The sequence below is a fragment of the Hyla sarda genome, chromosome 3 (genome assembly GCF_029499605.1).
Source record: "Hyla sarda isolate aHylSar1 chromosome 3, aHylSar1.hap1, whole genome shotgun sequence".
Classification (NCBI taxonomy): Eukaryota; Metazoa; Chordata; class Amphibia; order Anura; family Hylidae; genus Hyla; species Hyla sarda.
In genome coordinates, this window is record NC_079191.1 from 74,293,270 (window position 1) to 74,306,910 (window position 13,641).

The following is a 13,641-nucleotide window of genomic DNA, read 5'->3' on the forward strand; positions in this document are numbered from 1 at the left end:
CACCATTTTTATATATTAACAACTGATCTGTGGGCGGTAGAGCTGTGTACCACAAAAAATAATGGAGCTCCATGTTAGCCAGTAAAATCTGGGTGATTAATGTTGAAAAAAAGGAAAGTATTATAGGAGTGACACCTTATCAGCTAACCATTTGAAGCACAGGCACCCACCCATTTATCAGGATAGTTTAGTAAACCAAAGTGTATGATGACAGATGATCAGGAGTCCATGAGCAAGATAATATTTACGGCTCCTGATGTCCTAGGCACTCGGGCTGAATACACCCCATTAGAGTTATTCCTCAAGCATCATTTTATTGCAGATCACCATGAATCTTACCTCTATACACAGAAAGTGATGAAATCAATTACAAATCCACAACATAATGAGCGGCTGTAAAATTCTCAGCAGTTATAGCCTATTTAGATTCACCCTAAGGGGGTATGAGTATTCTCCAAGAATAAGCCCCTCCCACAGACTTGCATTGAGGGGGCAGGTCGTGACATCATGAGGGGGCGGGGCTATGATCTAACGAGCTCCCGGCGTCGGCTCCAGCGTTCGGAACAGTTTGTTCCAAGCGCTGAGCAGCGGAGTACCCCTTTTTAAGCTAAAGCCACCTGGTTACTTGGGCTTCAAGACAGAGGTCAGGTGCCTTTTGGTCAATGATCTATTGGTTTTCATTGCTGTTCATAAAGTTTTCCAAGAGCTATTGCTGTTTTTACATTGTTTATATTTTCATTATAGACATGATTTATTTTTTATTTTACTTTAAAAAAATTTTTTTAACATTTGCTTGTTGTAGAAAAACAAAAGAAGAGGCAGGTGGATGATATCCAAGAAGGCATCCAGGAGCTGAAGAGCACGCTGGTGAAGACTCAGTCCCAGCTGGAGGCAGAACGGGAGATGGAACATCAGCGCAGGATACAGGTAGAGCAGCCATTATGTGTCTCTGCTAATAAGTGCTCATGATTTTTATACATTTGAGAAGGTAAATGTTTGGAAAGTGAATGAATAGGAAACATTATTGTTAAGGGGGTACTCCGGGGATAAGATGTCTTATGGCCGGAGTACCCCTTTAACCCCTTAACGACCACGGACGTAAATGTACGTCCTGGTTTGGCGGGACTTCCCGGTCCAGGACGTTCATTTACATCCTGTGTATGACCGCGAGCATCGGAACGGTGCTCGCGTTATACACGGCAGGTTCCGGCTGCTATCAGCAGCCAGGGACCCGCCGGTAATGGCCGTCATCCGCGATCGCGCGGATGTCCGCCATTAACCTCTCAGATGCTTTGATCAATACAGATCACTGCATCTGCGGCAGTGCGGTACTTTGAATGGATGATCGGATCGCCCGCAGCGTTGCCGCGGCGATCCGATCCTCCAGCATAGCGGCTGGAGGTCCCCTCACCTGGCTCCGGCCGTCTCCCGGGGTCTTCTGCTCTGGTCTGAGATCGAACAGACCAGAGCAGAAGATTGCCGATAACACTGAGCAGTGCTGTGTCCTATACATAGCACTGAACAGTATTAGCAATCAAAGAATTGCTATAGATAGTCCCCTATGGGGACATAAAAAGTGTAAAATAAGTTGAAAAATGTAAAAATAAAAAGTAAAAAAAAGGTGAAAAATCCCCTCCCCCAATAAAAATGAAAATTGTCAGTTTTTCCCATTTTACCCCGAAAAAGCGTAACTTTAAAAAAAAAAACATATTTGGTATCGCCACGTACGTAAATGTCCGTACTATCAAAATATAATGTTAATTATCTTGTACGGTGAATGGCGTAAATGTAAAAAATGTAAAAAGTCCAAAAATGCAGCTATTTTGTCACATTTTATATAAAAAAAATTTTATAAAAAATGATCAAAAGTTTTATATATGCAAATGTGGTATCGATAAAAAGTATAGATTACGGCGCAAAAAATGAGCCCTCATACTGCCCTATATATGGAAAAATGAAAAAGTTATAGGTGGTCAAAATAGGGCGATTTTGTACAATCTTGTACAAAAAGTTTTAGATTTTTTTTAAGTGGAACAAAAATATAAAAGTATCTAGCCATGGGTATCATTTTAATCGAATTGACCCACAGAATAAAAAATACATGTCATTTTTACCATAAAGCGTACAGTGTGAAAACAAAACCCTCCAAAATGCGCAAAATTGTGGTTTTCATTTAAATTTCCTCCCTTCAAAAAAAAGTTTTTGGGTTCGCCGTACATTTTATGGTAAAATTAGAGGTTTCATTACAAAGTACAATTGGTCACGCAAAAAACAAGCCCTTATATGGGTCTGTAGATGGAAATATAAAGGAGTTATGGATTTTTTTTTTTTATATATAACTGTTTATTTTTATATTTTGTAAACAATTTTTCATTTTAACAGTAAGGGAATCAAAAAAGAAAAAACAGACATTGAAAACAAATAAAAAGAAAATATATCGGTATTATCTGAATCCGAACCAATAAATTGTTAGTCCTCTAATTGTATAATTCACTCAGATATGTCTTGTAATCATAACTTTCAGTTTAATGAACGTACACATCTAATTACAATAAGGAATAAGATTTGGCATATCACTATATGATACAGCAAGGTTGCCATGTGATAATGCCTTTCAAAATTAGTAACAGTATTCATGCAACCTAACCATTATTCTCTATAACGTTAATAAAGAACATATTGTATACACAAATAGAAATGTAATCCTCTCCATCATTTATAACAAGATTGGAGTTATGGATTTTAGAAGGCGAGGAGGAAAAAACGAAAACGCAAAAATAAAATTGGCCTGGTCCTTAAGGTGAAAATGGGCTTGGTCCTTAAGGGGTTAAAATATGTATCACAGAGATTTTTTTCTACTGACAACCAGATACAGAAACATGTTTTTTCTAATCTGTTGAAATTTTTTCTTTGTCATTTTTTCATTTATTGTTTTTTTTTTTTTACTTTATTTATGGGGTAGCTGTCTTGCCTGATCTATTTTAAACAATATTTAGAGCTATGCTGTACAGCAGGACCCATTAACAAAGGCATAGTAGATCAAAGGGACCTCCATTCACTTCTATGGGAGACTTTTCTAGAAATGGTCCGTGACCCATGCAAAGGCCATTGTGTAAGGAGGAGAGTTGTGATCATCACCTATTGTGAATGGCCTGATCACATCACATCTGTACACAGATGTTACATTTTACTGTAATCCTCTCTGTGATGATAAGGAGAAGACAGCTGAAAAGTTTTGCCAGAGAACAGAATGACTCAGCTTATATTTGGCTTAGTGGCAAGAATTAAAAATGTTAGATATCAGGATTATTATATAACAGAGTTAAATGGAATCACCAAATTTCTTAAAAAATAAAAATATAAAGAGTAGGTCATTTTCTGATAACACATTCCCTTTAAGAGTTTTTTTCCCCCACAAAAGACATTTATAGCATGAAAAAAACAAGGGTCCCCACACTTCATTGGTATCATAGAACCAATAGTTTTGTGTAAGACTAACCAACTAATAAAAGCGACCAACTACAAATTGTGGGGAAAAAGGCTGTGATGTTTATCAAATAAATAAATTAATTAATTAACATATAATAAATAAATATATGAAAAACAAACATGACCACCTGTGAATTGACAGGCGACAATCCCCACCATAACCATCACGACAAGAAAAATAAGTAAATAACAAAAACAATAAAATCTAAAAACATAAAGTTAAAACAAAATAAAATAAGGGAGGGTCTTGATCCGGAGTCCGTTGCTGTGACCAGCGCATGGTCGGTACCAGCCTTATAACGGGGGGCATCTGCCACCAGCACGGGAGCTGCAGCCAATCAAAGATAAGGAAGATTAACTGCCAACCTCATGATATCTGAGGTTAAAGGGGTACTCCCGTGGAAAACTTTTTTTTTTTTTAAATCAACTGGTGCCAGAAAGTTAAACAGATTTGTAAATCACTTCTATTAAAACATCTTAATCCTTCCTGTACTTATTAGGTGCTGTATACTAAAGAGACATATGAAAAAGAAATGCATTTCCTCTGATGTCATGACCACAGTGCTCTCTGCTGACCTCTGCTGTCCATTTTATGAACTGTCCAGAGCAGGACAAAATCCCCATAGCAAATATATGCTGCTCTGGACAGTTCCTAAAATGGACATTTTGTAGCATATTCTGGGGATGTGTATGGTAGGCAAATGCCTTAAAAAGGAGTTTTAAGAAAATTGGTTATGAATTACTTTGTTAAATACATTAGCATATTATCCTAGTGCTTAGTTACATTATTATATTTATTACAGCTTTCTCAAAGGCCGTTTACATAACTATTTTTGCATTCCTTAAATGCATTAAGAAAATCGCATGAAATAGTATGCTAAAAAATCGAATCAAATGTGTCTAAAAATCCTATCTGTCAGATGTATTGCAGTACAAAATATTTGTCAATTTTTGAAAAATAAAAAAATTACATCCGTTTTTATGTTTCCCAAGCTTTCTAGACTATTCCCAAGACAATTTACCTAGACAATAATGTAAAAAAATACAGATAAGACGGAAATCTATTTATTGGGACAAAAATAGTGGTCAGTTTCTATTTCCCGTTCAACAAAAATTTGGGTGAAAATGTACATGGAATAAAATGGGTGGAAGTGTCAATAGAATTAATTGGATAGGTCTAGGTCAGTGTTTCCCAACCAGGGTGCCTCCAGCTGTTGAGTAGCCAGCAGTGTGGCTCCCTACCACTGTAGGTTGCGCTCATGCCTTCACTGAACACCGGACATCTAAACCGTTGCCTAGCGACAGGAGGTTGCCAGTGGAGAAAGGCCAGTCCGGTTGCCATATTGCTTACATTCTATGATTATAAATCTGACTACATTATAGGGAACCCATGTAATGGTTAAACATCCTAGTATGTCAGTGTACTGTCTAGCTGTGTCGGCAGTGGCATGAGACCCACTAAGTGAATTCTATGCTTTGTGAAACCTTTTATATTGATGTACATAACTTGTTGTTCAGCGTGCCAATGCTATTCCCCTGAGGAAACTGCTATACGCAGTGGAAACGCGTTGGGCATTGTACAGTTGGCACAACTGGTATCTTTATATTTTTAGTTTACTTGGGTCACATTTTCTTTGGTGTTTTTTTTAACCATAAAGATTAAAAGTTAAGTTTTAAGAGCTCTTCCCATGGGTTTTGTATCCCCTATTTAATTTTGCCTCCAGCTGTTGCAAAACTACAACTCCCAGCGTGCCCGGACAGCCAAGGGGAGTTGTCGTTTTTCAACAGCTGGGAGCACACTAGATGGGAAACACTGGTCTAGATATACAATTCCATTTTCAGTAGAATCATATAAACTCAATGGATGCAGAAATCATGATGTGAATGCAGCCTTATATTAAAGGGGTACTCCGGTGGAATTTTTTTTTTTTTTATCAAGTGGTGGCAGAAAGTTCTACAGATATGAAAATTACTTCTGTTTAAAACTCTTAATCCTTCCAGTACTTATCAGCTGCTGTATGCTCCAGAGGAAGTTTTTTTTCTTTTTGAATTTCTTTTCTGTCTGACCACAGTCCTCTCTGCTGACACCTCTGTCCATGTCAGGAACTGTCCGGAGCAGGAGCAAATCCCCATAGCAAACCTATCCTGCTCTGGACAGGTCTGACATGGACAGAGGTGTCAGCAGAGAGCACTGTGGTCAGACAGAAAAGAATTTCACAACTTCCTCTGTAGTATACAGTAGCTGATAAGTACTGTAAGGATTTAAGATTTTTAAATAGAACTAATTTACAAATCTGGTTAACTTTTTTTCACCAGTTGATTAAAAAATTATTTTTCCACTGGAGTACCCCTTTAAGGTAAGGCCCTACTTTTCTATCATGTTATTACTATCACCATATAATAGCTTGGCTATCTTTTTTGTTCTGGTTTCACATTTGCTTGTTGTATGTTCTAGGAACTAGAGGAAATGCGGAGAAAGGAGGAAGGTATGATAAGAGATTTTGAAAGATGGAAAGAAGAAGAAAGAGGGAAGCTTCAGAATGAGATGGGTAAACTGAGACAGCAGCTTGTATCTCAGTTTGAAGACATTGCTCATAAAAACACAGCGGTAAGTGAGGATGGGCTCCTCCATGTTACCTAAGTGAAACCATTCAGATTAACCAGAGAGACAGCTCCTGGACAGTCTGTGGTGCAATGTGATGTTGGTGGATGGAGCGAGACATGATGTCCCAGATGTGCTCAATGGGATTCAGGTCTGGGGAACGGGCGGGCCAGTCCATAGCATCAATGCCTTCTTTTTGCAGGAACTGCTGACACACTCCAGTCACATGAGGTCTAGCATTGTCTTGCATTAGGAGGACCCCAGGGCCAACCGCACCAGCATATGGTCTCACAAGGGGTCTGAGGTTCTCATCTCCGTACCTAATGGCAGTCAGGCTACCTCTGGCAAGCACATGGAGGGCTGTGTGGCCCCCAAAGAAATGCTACCCCACACCATTACTGACCCACCGCCAAACCGGTCATGTTGGAGGATGTTGCAGGCAGTAGAGCGTTCTCCACGGCATCTCCAGACTCTGTCACTTCGTCTGTCAAATGTGCTCAGTGTGAACCTGCTTTCATCTGTGAAGAGCACAGGGCATCAGTGGTGAATTTGCCAATCTTGGTGTTCTCTGGCAAATGCCAAAAGTCCTGCATGGTGTTGGGCTGTAAGCACAACCCCCACCTGTGAACGTCGGGCCCTCATATCAACTTCATGGAGTCTGTTTCTGATCATTTGAGTGGACACATGCACTTGCTGGAGGTCATTTTGCAGGGCTCTGGCAGTGCTCCTCCTGCTCCTCCTTCCACAAAGGCGGAGGTAGCGGTCCTGCTGCTGGGTTGTTGCCCTCCTAAGGCCTCCTCCCACGTCTCCTGATGTACTGGCCTGTCTCCTGGTAGCGCCTCCATGCTCTGGACACTACGCTGACAGACACAGCAAACCTTCTTGCCACTGCTCGCATTAATGTGCCATCCTGGATGAGCTTCTCTACCTGAGCCACTTGTGTGGGTTGTAGACTATCTCATGCTACCACCAGAGTAAAAGCATCGCCAGCATTCAAAAGTGACCAAAACATCAGCCAGGAAACATAGGAACTGAGAAGTGGTCTGTGGTCACCACCTGCAGAACCACTCCTTTATTGGGAGTGTCTTGCTAATTTCCTATAATTTCCACCTGTTGTCTGCTCCATTTGCACAACAGCATGTGAAATTGATTGTCAATCAGTGTTGCTTCCTGAGTGGACAGTGGGATTTCACAGAAGTGTCATTGACTTGGAGTGTTGTTTAAGGCTAAGTTTCCACTTGTCTGTTTTTTTCTGGCAGTTTTTGGAATACTGCCAGTGCAGTTTTTGAGCCAAAGCCAGAAGTGTATTCAAAAGGAATAGGACATAAAAAGGAAGGACTTACACTTCTTCTCCCTTAGGCTAGGTTCACACTGCAAACTTTCTGGGCAGAATTTCTGCCAGAGATTGAGCCAGCGGCGCTAGGACCGAGCAGACTGCATTGTTGACCCATAGACTGCAATGCATTTCTGGGTGGATCTTTTGGAAATGAGAAATACATTGCCATCTATGGGGACGGCAATGTAGTCTGTGCGGTCCTAGTGCCGCTGACTTGATCTCCAGCAGAAATTCTACCCAGAAATTCCACTCTGTGAACCTAGCCTTATGGATCCACTTCTGACTTTGCTTCAAAAACTGTAGTGGCAGTATTCCAAAAACTGCCAGAAAAAAAACAAGTGGAAACTTAGCCTAAGTGTTCCCTTTTTGAGCAGTGTACATGTTAGACACTTCCTTACACCATCACTTGATTGACTTCAATATTTTTTTTACCAAAAGAATGGTGCAAATCTGGCATATTTTATGACTTGCCTTGGCCACACATGCTCTTTGTCTAGTGAGACTTAAAAAGTGCCCAAAATACATAATAAATTTGTCTCCAGTGCTTTGGCACCATTGAAGTCAGAATACTGACTCATTTTGCATACCAAGTCTTCCCAATTGTATATAAATTAGAATTCAGACCTTCTCCTGAACCCTGGTGTACGTCCCATAAGGCCAGGTTCAATTTGGAACCGACTGGAATTTCCCGAAGGGATTTCGCTTGCAATTTCCGTTGCTTGAAGGTAACATGCAGGTGAATGGGTTTTCCTTTAACCCCTTCATACTGTGGGATATTCTTGGTGGAATTTCCTTCAGAAAATTCTGATGAAAAAATTCCACCTTTCTTTCCATTCTATGTTCTGGCAAAATTTGCTCGGTAGACTTTGCAATGTCCTTGCGCTCCTAGTGGTGACTGATTCAGTTGGCGCTGGCCAAAAGGAGAATTTCCTGTCAGACGCGGATTCTGTAGTGTGAACGTGGCCTAAGAGGTCATAGATATTACCAACAAGCAGCATATTTTCCTTCCTTACAAGATAAAATAAAAATCTTGACTCGACAACACAATACAATTTCATTACAAATCTTGATGCCCCTCATTCAGTCCTGACTATTACCTAGTTCCTATTTATGACCAACTCTGTTAGGCTGGGTTTACAAATATCAGGCGTTCGGCAAAGTTTCGGCGCCGGAGGGAAACTGATGTTAGAACTGATCTCATTTGAATGGGACAGTTCCCAATCATCCAGCGTCTCAATTTTGACGCCGGATTGTTGGACAGGCCATTGTTTCTGGACGGCGGACAGGGGAACGCAGCAAGCTGCGTTCCCCTGTCCGCCGTCCAGAAACAATGGACGCCGGATGCCATACAACTGATGACAACTGATGCACATTGTCATCAGTCATGGCATCAGTTGCGTCTAGATCTAGACTGAGTTCACCTATGCCGGATGCCGGACATATGTAAACCCAGCCTAACAGGACACAGAATCTTACAGACAATGAAGCCACCACTTCATACAATTACTAAGAGTGTTGTGTAGGTTTCTTTGTGGGTTTTAATTCCCTACAATTTATTTTCCACGGTATTTACTAAGGTTTCCCTACATTTTCCACTTTCCCTACACTTTGCTTTTTTTTGCACATGTTCTGATCTGTCTGGTTTTCCTCAGCTGAAATCCATCACATTTTATGTGGAAACCTTTGTAAATATGTTGTTTTTTTGTGTGTGAAAATGTCGGGAACACGCCCTTTTTGGAGACCACGCCCCTTTCCCCCAAGGTCACACCCCTTTTGGGTTTTCTTAGCAAAATGGAGAGTTAGTTGGGGTTTTTTTCAATTCTGGCACAAATTCTGGCGCAAAATCTGGCCCAGACAGAATTCCTGGCGCAATGCAACAGAATCTAGCGCACAACCTGACAAAACATGTCGGGTGAGGGCCGATATATTCTACTGTGTCACATTGTACATCACCTTCATTCCTTAGAGATTCCAGGACATGGAGAGTAAAATATCAGGGACCTCCAATCTTGGGGACCTCCTGGATGATGAGGACCGTCATGAAAGGAAAAGGATGCAGAGAGATCTTCAAAATATGAAGGAAGATCTAGAGAGACAGGTAAACTGAAGAATATTTTTGTTAAACGTCTTCTCATCAATCTGTAACTTTTCTCTAAAACCTCCAAACACTTGTTCTTTCAGAAGGCAGAATGGAAGAGGAAGATCAAAGAAATGAAGACAAGTCACAATGTAGAGAGGGAAGAAGTAAGAAAGACACATGATAGTTTATATTTAGGGTAAACTGAATCTGAAGGAATGAGAGTAATGGAACCCTTGGGGTTATATATATATATATATATATATATATATATATATATATACATACAGTATATATATTAGGGGTGCAGGATATATCGCAAAAGCAATCGAATCGCGATTTTTGCTTTTTGCAATATGGCGATACGGCCCCCCGGGAAAACATGCGATTATCTGCTCGGGCTGGCTCCCGTGGCGGGGCCGGCCAGAGCAGGTAAAAGAATGTGACAAGGGGGAGAAGAATGTGACAAGGGGGAGGAGAATGTGACAAGGGGAGTAGAATGTGACAAGGGGAGGAGAATGTGACAAGGGGGAGAAGAATGTGACAAGGGGAGGAGAATGTGACAAGGGGGAGAAGAATGTGACAAGGGGGAGAAGAATGTGACAAGGGGAGAAGAATGTGACAAGGGGAGGAGAATGTGACAAGGGGGAGAAGAATGTGACAAGGGGAGGAGAATGTGACAAGGGGGAGGAGAATGTGACAAGGGGGAGGAGAATGTGACAAGGGGAGGAGAATGTGACAAGGGGAGGAGAATGTGACAAGGGGGAGAAGAATGTGACAAGGGGAGGAGAATGTGACAAGGGGGAGAAGAATGTGACAAGGGGAGGAGAATGTGACAAGGGGGAGAAGAATGTGACAAGGGGGAGGAGAATGTGACAAGGGGAGGAGAATGTGACAAGGGGAGGAGAATGTGACAAGGGGGAGGAGAATGTGACAAGGGGAGGAGAATGTGACAAGGGGAGGAGAATGTGACAAGGTGGGGAGAATGTAACAAGGGGGAGGAGAATGTGACAAGGGGAGGAGAATGTGACAAGGGGAGGAGAATGTGACAAGGGGTGGAGAATGTGACAAGGTGGGGAGAATGTAACAAGGGGGAGGAGAATGTGACAAGGGGAGGAGAATGTGACACGGTGGGGAGAATGTAACAAGGGGGAGGAGAATGTAACAAGGGGGAGGAGAATGTGACAAGGGGAGGAGAATGTGACAAGGGGGAGGAGAATGTGACAAGGGGGAGAGGAATGTGACAAGGGGGAGAGGAATGTGACAAGGGGAGGAGAATGTGACAAGGGGGAGGAGAATGTGACAAGGGGAGGAGAATGTGACAAGGGGAGGAGAATGTGACAAGGTGGGGAGAATGTAACAAGGGGGAGGAGAATGTGACAAGGGGAGGAGAATGTGACAAGGGGAGGAGAATGTGACAAGGGGTGGAGAATGTGACAAGGTGGGGAGAATGTAACAAGGGGGAGGAGAATGTGACAAGGGGAGGAGAATGTGACACGGTGGGGAGAATGTAACAAGGGGGAGGAGAATGTAACAAGGGGGAGGAGAATGTGACAAGGGGAGGAGAATGTGACAAGGGGGAGGAGAATGTGACAAGGGGGAGAGGAATGTGACAAGGGGGAGAGGAATGTGACAAGGGGAGGAGAATGTGACAAGGGGAGGAGAATGTGACAAGGGGGGATGTGATTGGACAAGAAATGGGGGGATTTCACCATTTTTTTATGTCGCATTGCATATCGCAATATTTAGGCCCAAAATCACAATCGCACATTTTCCCCCCATATCGTGCAGCCCTAATATATATATATATACACTCCTGGGGAGACAACAGTGCATGTCATAGAGATCTAAAGAACATAAATGAGGGGATCACTGTGTCATGACCTACCTCCTCAGGTATATCACAATGGGGGAGATTTATGGAAAACCTGTCCAGAAGAAAAGTTGCTGAGTTGCCCATAGCAACCAATCAGATCACTTCTTTCATTTTTCAGAGGCCTTTTCGAAAATGAAAGGAGCGATCTGATTGGTTGCTATGGGCAACTCAGCAACTTTTCCTCTGGACAGGTTTTGATAAATCTCCCCCAATGAATCCATTTTTCCTGTAGCTTTATTACAATCGATGTCAGTGTCTATAATTTTTGTAAAGTGATTTTGATGGGCCACAATTGTTTTATATCCCTATTTATGTTTGAGGGTCCAGCATGTAAAAAGTGCCTGAGAGGTGTGTGTCTGACATGTAGGTGGCCTGTGTACAGCATGTATCCTTCATGTAAGTACTGTAGGTGGCCTTAGTGCAACGTGTCCACGCATGTAGGTGGCCTGGTGGGGTGGGTGCCTTCACTCTAGGTAATTACACAAAATATAAATAATTACCAAATTTTTCGCCCTATAGGACGCACCGGCATATAAGACGCACCCTATTTTAAAGGTCCAAAATCTAGAAAAAAAAGATTCTGAACCCAACAGTGATCTTCAACCTGCGGACCTCCAGATGTTGCAAAACTACAACTCCCAGCATGCCCGGACAGCCAACGGCTGTCCGGGCATGCTGGGTGTTGTAGTTTTGCAACAGCTGGAGGTCCGCAGGTTGAAGACCATTGGTATAGGAGGTAATACTCACGTGTCCCCGCTGCTCTGGACCCGTCACCGCTGCCCTGGATGTCGCTCCATCGCTGTCACCGCGTCCCCGTGGTGTCCCCGACGCTCCGGACGTCTTCTTCCCCGGGATACACGCTCTTCGTCGCCGTCATCACGTCGCTGCGCACGCCGCTCCTATTGGATGATGGGACGGCATGCACGACGACGTGATGACGTCGAAGGAGAGCGCAGCCATGCAGGGGATCCAGACACCGCGATTTCACCGCAGCGGTCCCGAACTGCCCGACTGAGCAGCCGGGTTAGTGTTATTTTCGCTTCAGACGCGGCGGTCATCGCGGTGATCGCCGCGTCTGAAGGGTTAATACAGGGCATCACCGCGATCGGTGATGTCCTGTATTAGCCGTGGGTCCCGGCCGTCGATGGCCGCAGGTATTCGCCGTATAAGACGCACCAACTTTCCGCCCCCCCGGCGAAAAATACGGTACATCATATTCCTTTTTTGTCACTCCTGTTAGTTTATACATATTTTATCATAGTAAAATGCCAAGAAATTTTGAGGCAGATGGGGGAAAACTACTTGTGTTTGTATCATAGGAAATGTTCTCAGAGTAGATAATAAGCAAATCACCAAGTCATAGAAATGGATGGATAGATAGATAAACATATTTCCAAGGAGAGCAGCTCTCCACAAATACTATGCTCGAGTGCCAGCAGCAACATGGTCCTGGCCACGGACTCTGTATACACAATCCGAAAATAGACAGCGGCAACTCCAGTATGGTGAAAAAAAGGTGGTTGTCTTTATTCACACAATGTGATGCGATGTTTCGGGCTTGCTCACCAAGCCATTTTCAAGCCAGATAGATAGCAAACAGATCACTGCAGCACACCAAGGTACGAGAAATAGGAAAGTGGCATTTTCAAGCCCGTAGGAGACATTGCCAGATAAAGACACTGATGCAGTTTTTGGAACCTTGGTGAGCTGCAGTGATCTGTTTGCTGTACAATTAACGAGCCTCCAACTAGGGCTTCTACACCCGTAAACACCCCCTACTTTCAGAAAAGTCTTCTTTTTTTTTTCTTTTTTGGGCTGTGCTGCTCTTCTCTGTCTAGATAGATAGATAGATGTGAGATAGATAGATAGATAGATAGATAGATAGATATGAGATAGATAGATAGATATGAGATAGATAGATGGATATGAGATAGATAGATAGATATGAGATAGATAGATATGATATGATATAGATAGATAAATAGATATAAGATAGATAGATATGAGATAGATAGATAGATATGAGATAGATAGATAGATAGATAGATATGAGATAAATAGATAGATATGAGATAGATATGAGATAGATAGATAGATATGAGATAGATAGATAGATATGAGATAGATAGATATGATATGAGATAGATAGATATGAGATAGATAAATAGATATTGTTACGCCGAGCGCTCCGGGTCCCCGCTCCTCCCCGGAGCGCTCGCTTCACTCCCTTCGCTGCAGCGCTCCGGTCACGTCCTCTGACC

At 42.4% G+C, this 13,641-nt stretch overlaps 1 protein-coding gene across 1 annotated transcript in view; it reads left to right on the plus strand.

The window, feature by feature from the left end:
• Nucleotides 1–13,641, plus strand: part of DZIP1L (DAZ interacting zinc finger protein 1 like) — an 86,440-nt gene that overhangs the window by 37,980 nt on the left and 34,819 nt on the right. Inside the window, exons 4-7 of the mRNA XM_056564353.1 lie at nucleotides 803–927; nucleotides 5,945–6,097; nucleotides 9,394–9,525; nucleotides 9,609–9,671. Coding sequence (XP_056420328.1) covers nucleotides 803–927; nucleotides 5,945–6,097; nucleotides 9,394–9,525; nucleotides 9,609–9,671 — 473 coding nt within the window. The remainder of the gene's footprint in view (nucleotides 1–802; nucleotides 928–5,944; nucleotides 6,098–9,393; nucleotides 9,526–9,608; nucleotides 9,672–13,641) is intronic.